General features: G+C 45.8%; 1 protein-coding gene across 1 annotated transcript in view; it reads left to right on the plus strand.

The window, feature by feature from the left end:
* BLK (BLK proto-oncogene, Src family tyrosine kinase) overlaps nucleotides 1-10,121 on the plus strand; it is a 35,585-nt gene that overhangs the window by 5,397 nt on the left and 20,067 nt on the right. Inside the window, exons 2-3 of the mRNA XM_009288947.2 lie at nucleotides 3,217-3,319; nucleotides 5,433-5,481. Of these exons, the coding sequence (XP_009287222.2) occupies nucleotides 3,217-3,319; nucleotides 5,433-5,481 (152 nt within the window). The remainder of the gene's footprint in view (nucleotides 1-3,216; nucleotides 3,320-5,432; nucleotides 5,482-10,121) is intronic.

Genomic DNA, 10,121 nt, shown 5'->3' on the forward strand with positions numbered 1-10,121 from the left:
TTTTTCCCAAGGGGAAAAAAAAAAAAAACAACCAAAAAAAACCCAACAAAAAATGGCTGGGAGAACTACCAGTTGCTTTTCTCAAAATATTTTTGTGAAGCTAATTTTAAAAAAGATTAATCAGAAGCAGAAACATTGCAGAACAACGTACATTCAACTCAGCCACAGTTTTTTGGAAAAAAAACCCCAAACTTTTAAAAAAATGAAAACTCCACCAGCTGTGGGCTGGGAGCTCACCAGCAGCTCTCCGCGTCTGACAACATTTGTCTGAGGCGCTATTTTGGGATTTTGTATGGCACCTGCCGGCATGAAGGATGGTCGCGTTGGCTGGCGAAGGCTGCAGAGGCAACCTGGAGAGCGTGAAGGGTGGATTTCACGGGGACTGTGAATACCCAGAGCTGTGCTAACGTCTTTTGTGCGTGGGTGGGAGCAAGTGACCTTTGTGGGAGACTTTTCGCCGGTTCCATTTCCCACCCGTGCTGGGACATGCTGTTCACTTCTCTGTGCTGCTTTGCACAGATGTGTCTTCGACACATGCGTGCGGGGAGAAAGCTTAGTTTGTGCAAGGATGCGGAGAGGTGTTTCCAGTCTCAGCGTGGTGTAGAAGGGGTTGCAGTGTCCCCCTGGACACAGGAGCACCGTAGGGAGACACACAGGTTAGACCACAGTCCGTGCTCCCCATGAACCCTGTTAGAGGAGTTGGGACAACCACAAGCCCCTGATGGGACTTGCCGAGGTTGACCTTCCTCCGTGCCCTTTCCCACTCTGCCCCACCAGTGCCGTCACTGAAAGCAACTTGAAATGTGCATCCACCATCCTGCAGACGGTCCATCAGTCCTCTCGTAAGATCATCCTGGTGACACGACTGGCAGTTGAAGCGTATTGCCAACTCGCGCTTTATCTCACATACCCTAACTCTGTTGAAAAGACGGCAATTGCCACGTCTGTATCTCTCATTCAGGAGCAGAGTATGTCAAAGACCCCTAGATGCTCCAGTGAGATAGTAACAAGGACTGTAGATAGATGTCCAACACATAGGTAGACCCTGTGCCTTTCATGGTTGGTAATGAGTGGTACCTAAAACTTGTCTATCATCCAGCCTTGACTTAAAATGATACCTTGCAGTTCCCTGGGTGAAAAGGGAAAAAAGGCTCCAGCTACTCTCACTTACTATCCTGGCAAATAACACCATTCAGAATCAGAAATCCCGGCACAAAGTTGTCTGCCACCAGTTCGCAAGAGGAAGAGCAGGAAAAGCTCACTTAATAAATCATGTGCCATTGCATGACAACCAGATCTTCTAAGCAAAGCAAACCCTGGTTGCAACCTGGAGGGGAGGCTGCCAAATTAAAATGAGCTTGCTGCAGGAAATGCTGTGGCTGATTCAGTGGGCGAAACTTCCCCTCCAACTGTGTTGTCAGTGCCCGGAGCGTTGCTGAGACCTGGTTACAGATGGATGGGCCATCTGTAAACTCAGGTCAAAGAAAAGCTCAGAGAAGATTGGATGCTGAAAAACTTTTGACTGGGGGGAAAAAATGTGTATTGGGCTATCCTGAAATATTTCACCAATTCCTTCCATTTTGCTCACTTTATCAGTGAAAATAAAAATGAGGCAGAAGGGAGAAGATATTTCAAAAAAATAACAGCTTAAAATATTGGGATGGCTCTGCTAGAAACCTCATTTCAGAGTCCCAGTTTTTGAAATATTAGAAACGTGCTAGAAAGAAAAGAAGTTGCTTTTACTGGAATATTTTTTTTCCCACAAGTCTGGTCTGCTGGAAGCTTTTTTGGACACATCTGTTGGAGTCTGACTATCATGACCCAGCGCCAGACTGACATTTGGGGGAACTGACTAATCACATTGGTCCCTGCACCTCCAGTCCCCAACCCCCCGTGTTCATTGCAGACCTTGAGGTATTTTGGCAAGAACAGGAGCCAACGTGTCTTTGCTCAGCTACAAGTATTCAGGGGTTTGGGTTTTTTTGGGTTTTTTTTGGACCTGTAGCCCACACCTTTCAATGCTTTTGGTTCAAAGCAGGGGCTGGGGCAGACTTTGGTGCTGGATGGTGTAGGTACCTTATAGACCCATGGCAACAGTACTTCAGTAATGTTGGCTTCAACTGCTCCCCGCTTTTTCAGGGGGCTGAGCAGGCCGAGTTTGCCGTGGTTTGGCTATCTTGGTTACCCAGATCCAGTTTTATGCTAGAAGTATTGACCAGAGCTGAAATTACATTTCTTGGCTGCAGGTTAAACCAGCCTTCAAGCACAAGTGTGGAAACCCTAGTGTGAACCAGAGGTTAGCCCACGGAAAGGGTTTGATTCATTTGTGTCTAGTGCTCCTCGAGGTGTCCAGAATGTCTGAGACACATACATGGGGTTGGGAAACATAATCCACAATGTATGGGAGACCCACACCTTGTGAGACCCCAGGGCACATCAGAAGGTACTGCAGATGGACAACTGAGCCAAGCCCTAGGCCCACACTTTACAGGCAGGATGGATGCAAGCTACACTTCGTTTGACTCCTTAAGCTTCTTGCAGTCCTCCAAAGTGTCCCATCAGGACTCATGCCTTCCTGGGCAAGCTGAGTGTGTGTCTGTGCTGCTTAAGCACAAGGAAGGGTGGGACTGGTACCATGCAGACAGCTACCACATCTGTGTGCTGCTCTGGCTGCATGGGAGGGACATGACCTACAGAAGGCACTGAGCAGCACAGGTAGGGCTTGGGCTTGGTCCGGGGACTATGCGACACTCCTGAAGCTCTGGTGCATCTAAACAGCTCAGCACAGTGATATTCCCCAGGATCTCCACCATCCCCTCTTCAACGGTCCGGCCGTGCATGCATGCGGCATCACCCAGCTCTGGAGCAAGTCTGCTCAATGCCAGCTGGGGATCCCTGCGTTGGAGAGGGGACATATCCAAAGCAGTCATTTGTGCTCATTTTTTTTCTGGTGACTTACAGTGTTTGTCTGAGCGTCATTTGCAAAATGTGAAACACCAGAGTTGTGTGGGAACAGAAACTATAGGGTTCACAAAGTCCAAGGTAGTAGGGGGGCTGTAGACGGAATGATTTTAGACTCTTCTCTCTGCTGTCCCATTGCCCTGCATTCTCATCTTCTCTCAACTTCTCCAAACAAACTGAGGTTTTGTCCCTCAGCATCTGCCTTTTTTCTCAAGAGCAGTCTCATTAAAAAGTAGTTTTGGGTCTTCCTTCCAGGATGGGGTTGCTCGGGAGCAAAAATCAGCTGATGTCCAATGAGAAACACACTTCTGGAAGCAACCCAAAAAACAAGAGTAAACCTCCTCCCGCCCCACCCAAGGTAAGCCTGCCGTTTTGTGTCCTTTTGGGGTCCTCCACAGCTCAGTTAGTGTCCGGAGTGATGCAGGCAATACTTGTACGTGCAAGCAGGAACTTGAGTACTTCTATTTCCTAAAATTGGGTCACCAATTGGGAAATGTTGTTCAAAGAGCAGAAAACAAATGTTTATGCCTAGCTTCCCCCCACGAGGTTCTTAACACAGGGTGAACTGTTCAATCAGCCCTTTCTTGCTCTAGTTTTTTTCTCTGTCAAAAAGGATGCCATTTTCTCTTTGGGGATATGTTATGGCCGTGAATTGTCTGAGTGGGCTAGGGATGGTGGTGCTCTGAAAGTCTATGTCGTGTTGAGCCTGGCACAATTATTTGCGTGGGCTGGACGGGAGAGCAGGGCAGGGGCCAGGGAGAGAAGGTGCAAGAGGCCACTGCCTGTGTGCCCTGCATTGCTTGGACACAAGTCCTCCGAGCCGATTCCCGTATCTCTTAGACAGGGCTGCTGCCCTCAGCACTCTGCAACCCAAGCTGATGTTGCTGACTTGCAAACGGCACAAAGATGGGTCAGATTCAGGCTAAGATTCAAAGCTGCAAACCGCAATGGAAACTTTACCATCAAGGAGGACAACAGGTTCACTAAAGAGGGTCTACAACTAATCTGTGTTGGGGTGGGCTGAGAATCAGGAATGCTGAGCATCTGCTGCTCCCTTTGAATTCGTACGGCCTCTGCTTGCATGGACACTGATCAGTAAGACACTGGGTCAGGATTTAGGAGACCTCAAATGACAAACTCCTTGTTTAAACTGTGGAAATCCCTTTATCTATCTTTCTGTTGCTGTACAGAGGACATGAAATTGTTTTCTCTTTTCTTGCACTTGTCAGCACTGCAACTAGCAGCCAGCACTGTCATGTGAAAACCATCTCTGGTCTTGAGCTCTGAGAGGGGGGAGGAATTGCCTATCATTGCTTTTGATGGCAGGTGGAGATATTTTTCGCTCCTTTGGTTTCATTTCTGAGTTCTCCCATGGTTGTGAAGTCCAGTTTTCATGACAGCAAATGTCAGATTGACCAAGAAGATGTTCTTTTCCTAAATTTCATTCTTTCCAGCTCACTGGAAAGGAGCTACTATCAGTGTAAATACAGTATCATCAATCACCCTCTGACACTCATTTTTTTTGCCACAGGCACTAAGCTCTCACATGTCAGGGGAAGTCCATATTTCTTTCAGTTAAATTAGAAAGAGCACTGGCTGAGCAGCTCTCCCACCCCAGGCTGCTGCTAAGTAGGAGTGAAAGGGTGGTGCGGACAGAAAGCACTAGCTGTTTTTAATTCAGCGTCTGCAGTTCACTCCTTTTGCACATGTATAAAAATACCTGGCAGTGGTCAAACACCCACTTTAGTCACCAGGTGCTGTACCTTGGACTGATCACAGGACTGGCGTTTGAAGTTGGATCAACAGAGCCCACCTGGCCATTTCCACGGTATTAAACTCTTAGCCCACAAGACAAGGTGGTTGCATCCCACCTGCGGATTAGGAGTGGTCTATGGTCAATTGGCCACTCTCAGGGTCTGGGTCAAACCAAACTAGGGGCCACGTCAATGTTTTAAAAGTGTGCCTAGATGAGTTGCAGTACCTTGCTGCTGCTTAATTTGCTAATATAGTCACTGCCTGCATTTTTTTAACATAACCCTGAGCAAAGGATATTCCATGAGCCTTGGGACAATTATGGCAAAGAGTATCCCGGGTTTTCTGCTTCAAATAATATTGCAGTTGTCATTTCTCAATGGGACCATTCACGTCTCATCCCCCATTGATCCTAAATCTGTCATCAGTGAACAAAACTTAGATAGACCAGGGTCTAAATGAGTGGGGAGCAGATTTATGCTTTTATTCAGAGGGGAGTCAACGATTATTCAAGCTGACTGCCAAGAGAGCTATGAACACATCACGGCAAAATGTGCTAAAGCCATCATGACACATACGGAGCCAGACGCAGGGGCTGTTGACTGACTACAGTGGGCTCTGGATCAGACTCCCACTCATCTGTGAAGCAGAGAGCAGGTCTTCCTGCAAACACAGCAAAGTAGTAAATGTCGTCTTTTTTCTTTCTATTTCTACCAAAGGGCGGACAATTTATCAACATCCCTCATCTAAACCAAGCCTCTGTACAAGGTAAGATTCTTAGCTCAGTTGCTGTTTTCTTTGCCTTCCCATGGGGTTTTGCAAGGTGATGGTCCCCCAACAGCAGTTCTTGAGAACAAGCCGTCATGTCGCAGGCATGCGGTTTCTGTATCTTCAGCATTGCCAGGTGGGGAGTTTATCGGTATGTTTCAGAAGATTCAGTTTATATCACCAACTGTTTGTAGCTGCCAGTTTCCCCTGCTCATCAAAGAAATTAAGAGGGAAAAGCACTCCTTCTTCATTGGTTGAGCAAAGTGAGATCTGAGACATCAACTGCATGAGATTTCTCTGTCTGCTGCCCTGTCTGCAGCGTGACAACTTGTGGATGCTATATCCAGCCAGCTGAAAATTTCAGAGGAAATAGCAGGCATCAGAGAGCCCAGGGAGACTACAAAGAGAACAAGAAGAAAGAAAAGAGTATAAAATAAAGATCCACAGAGCCCCTGCTTGGAGACTGTTGGCTTTATCCACCTCTGCAATTATCTGCAGGTCGCAGATGTCGTTTGGTAGATGATTGCCTTTTAGCGGGAAGCCCTCTGCTACCTCTGCCCAGCCTCCGACAGCAACTTGTATATATTTCTGTCAAAGACATTTTGCAGATTAAGGACAGAGAGATAGAAAGAATTAGAAGGGGGCAAAAAATAGAGGAAGCTTGGAAGAAAGCGGTTAGCAACACACAAAAGTTCCTCACGTGGGCAAAAGTGTAGGATGAGGGGACACAGGGCATGAGGAAAGGAAAAAGGGGGGTGACAAATAAATAGGATGTGTGGAACAGCAGACCTTGGTCTTCTTATGTCTTATGGATGATGATGGAGGGTGTCTGCCATGGGCAAGACAGGGGAACTCCTGCAATGTCAAAATGTTCTTCAAAATAGACATTTCTTATGGAGATCAAATTTGTGGGAGGTGTAGCTCTTCGACCACGTGAATCGGGGTGTGTTTCCACGGAAGCGCCATTTTTCCAGAAACCATGCTTTCTTTTGCAAAACTGTTTTCATGGCACATTTCCAAGTGGCCGTGCTTTCCTACCTCCACAACCGAGCAGACGTTGCCAGTTTTTCACGGGGTTTGTGTCAACCTTCTCACTCTGGTGAGAAGCACAACAGAAGCTATCTTCAGGCAGGCGGCTTTTACTTCTGCTTCATGCCAGAAGGCAGAAGTGGAAAGATGCTAAAAAATGCATGAAGTACCATGTTAGCCATTTTCAGCTCTCAAAAATATTTTGGTTTGTTAGGTTCAGTTCCAGTTTTGGAGGAATATTCACACTGACAGTCTGGGGAACTTCTTATTTTTCTCTACCGGTGCCTGAGTTTCCAGAAATGATGCTGTGCCTGACTCTGTCCTGTGTGGCAAAAAGGGCTGATAGGAACCATGCAAGATATTTGAGATATCTGACAGATTCTCATGAAGGAAGGTAATTCAAGTGACTTTATAGAGGAAGCACAAAATCCAGACAATTCAATTGTATAAAAAAATCAAAGAGCTGAATTATGTCCTGTGGGAGCACTTCAAGCTCAGTCAGGCAAAATTATTGACTACGAAAGTGTGGCATGTAATGTAAAATCAAAACCTTTTTCTTTCAGGTTTTTTTTTTTAATTTTTTTTTTTTTTTTAAACGATTTTCGTTTTGATTTTCTTGGCATTTTTCTGATCTCGGTGTTGTGCAACTTGTTTCACAGTTTCCAGCTTTCTCACTGCTGCCTCAGAAATAATTTATTTATTTTTTTATTGTTAACAAAAGCCTAATTCCTTCTGACATTATTTAGCTTAATGGAAGTAACACAAAGGCAGGCAGGGAGTGTATACCTCTGGATTCGACTGCGGTGTTGGCAGCATTGCCAATCCACTTTTCACTTGGCGTGGGTTCTTTCATCGGGTGAGACTCTCATTCACTTTACCGTGGTTCCCTAGGCACTCATGATGTCTTTAAGGTTGACTCTATATCTCTATAGGGTCAAAACTTACCTTTAATTCTGCACCTCTAAAGCTCCCGGCACAGCAAAGTCTTGGCCCATGATGGTGGTTCCCAAACACAACAGCTCCATTGCTACAGCTGCTGCTATTCACTTGCATCGGATAGTTAAGATATAGCAGATAGGTAGAATAACCCCTGCCCTTGCCCTGCCAGCTGCTCACAGCTGGATTTAAGTACCACTGGTGGAGAGAGCTGGTTGTTTTGGGTGTTTGTCCTCAGGCTTTATAACAACCTGCGACTGCACAAAGAATTGGTCTCTCTGCGGGGCCGTTTCTTCTGATTGAGGAACTGCAACTTCTCACTTGCTTTTGGCTAACCGTAGCATGAATAGGACTGATTTTCAGGGCGGGAGCTAAGCGTGCTCTGGAAATTGAGGTCTTTTGAGGCATCTCAAGATTAGCATCAAAGCCCTTAGCCATTTTTATTGTTGTTCCCTGAATATGAATGCTGTCAGAAACGTGCTTTTGAGCTTAGTTGAAAATAGGAGGGGTTGTTTCTACCGAAAAGGATGACTTTTCAATGCGAAATTAAAACTTCTTATCAAAAATGGGCATTGCCAATCAAAAGTAAGAGGGGGAAGGAAGATTAGAGGGAATTGCTCAAAGTATTCAGATTTCCTAATAAAAAGTTATGAGTCTAGGTCTGATATGATTTTATGAGGAAAGCAGAAATTATCTGCAAAAACATTCACTGTGTCAAAACACAAGGCAGAAAGGTATTTGGCAGAAAGCACTCTCGCAGTGCAAGCCTGGATGTCCCAGGAGACATCTCCCACGCTGTCACACCTGGGCTTGCTGACCAGCTGGGAGATGCAACAGTCCCAGCCCACAGCCTTCTGCATCTCCACCAGTGGGATCTAATGGTGTTCCTCTTGGTGATAGCAGCAATGAGGCCAGGGTGCCCCCAGCAGCTGTGTGTTTTGAAGGCATGCTTTTCTAGCACACGTTTCCCTTGGTGAACCAGCCCATGCCGTGTTGAAACGGAAAGCTGGACCCATTTTCAGCAGCAGTAACTGATAGTTCAGTGCACCCAGCCGGCTAACACATGTGCTGCGAGTTGTCGTTTACCCCATGACCATCCTAGCATGGCTCTAAACCAACTCATGGTCCTCTGGGGGACCCTGGCACGGCCTCAGCCTGGCTCCGTAGCCGTGGGATGGTTGCAAATACCTTCCATTCATGACGGGGCAGCGGTGAGAAGACTGCTTGAATCATTTCTATTAAGCCATCAAACTGGCACTCAGCCTATGCAAACCGAGCTGGTATCTAACTTTCCTGACAGCAACTCTGAGCCAAGATGTATTTGGCTCGCAATCAAAGTCTGCAGGCTGCTAGCATTATCTGCAAAGCAGTCACTCCTAGCAGCCCCGACGGCTTCTCTGCTGTAGAGTCACTCATGACCTAACTTGATCAAATAGGCCAAGAAAGTATTATCGACGTCGTTTCTCAGTGGGGTGACAGACTCAGAGACGGGAAGAGTCACTTTCATCATGAGACAGCAAGTCTTGCTGGCTTGAGCAGAGAGAGCTTTTCTTCTGGCTCACTTAAGTGTGCAGTGTTTCTCAACACGTATGTTGAGAAGGGGATAAGAGGTGATCATAATATTTTTTCAGCATATAAAACCTTTTTGTCCCTGCTATATTCGCTCTTTTTCTTTCTCCCTCTCTCCTTTTCGTTTTCGGTTTCCTTTATTTGTACTTATGTCAGTTGCTTCAGGATCAAAACTGCATTTTTCTTTTTATTTTCTGGCATACACAGCTACTCTGTGCTTGAAGATGTTTACGCATTTGCTTCTATTTTTCAAAGCAAAAGTGCGCCCACTGCATTGTTTTACTTCCAAGAGGAGCAGGACGGTGCATGTGGATGAACACATTCGTTGTGGACACCTTGCAGGAGGCACATGCCCCAAAACCTTTCATGTCAGAGAAGCTGCGTGATAACAGCTTTTTCAAGGAGGCAACAAGAGTTTGGGTGCATTGCTAATGCCAAACGCTTTGAGATCCCTCAAGCAGAAGCCGCCAACCATGCAGGCTATTTTAAGGCTTCAAAGCCTTCTCCCTTGTGACCGATCATCCTTTTCCCCATACACAGGAGAGAGTGAGGCTCTGCTGAAACTTCTCATGGATTTCCAAGTTCCTCCTCGCAAGCCTGAAGGGAACTGCTCAGGGCTTCGGTTTACAAAGCTGCATTTCCTCCCACGCTGACCCTTTCTCCTCCCTCCTCTCCCATAAATCACCGGCGGAGCAGCAGCCAGGCCTTGCACAGACACAAAACTCAAGTTGCCCCAGAGACATGTTATCTTGCAATGACAAAGGGCCGGTCTGGCTCCTTTGCTGGTGGCATTATTTGAAAAGGTCACACAGAGACTGTGGCTTGACAGTCTGTTTTGAAAAATGCTAATAATAGACCGTCCATTGCTCTCAGTGCATTAATTAGGCTGTGTACAAGCAAAAACCTTTCTGCAGCAAATGGTCTCCTTTTTCTTTTTCCTTTTTCTTTTTCTTTTTCTTTTTCTTTTTCTTTTTCTTTTTCTTTTTCTTTTTCTTTTTCTTTTTCTTTTTCTTTTTCTTTTTCTTTTTCTTTTTCTTTTTCTTTTTCTTTTTCTTTTTCTTTTTCTTTTTCTTTTTCTTTTTCTTTTTCTTTTTCTTTTTCTTTTT

This window comes from Aptenodytes forsteri, unplaced genomic scaffold, assembly GCF_000699145.1.
Source record: "Aptenodytes forsteri isolate BGI_AS27 unplaced genomic scaffold, ASM69914v1 Scaffold57, whole genome shotgun sequence".
NCBI classification, from domain to species: Eukaryota; Metazoa; Chordata; class Aves; order Sphenisciformes; family Spheniscidae; genus Aptenodytes; species Aptenodytes forsteri.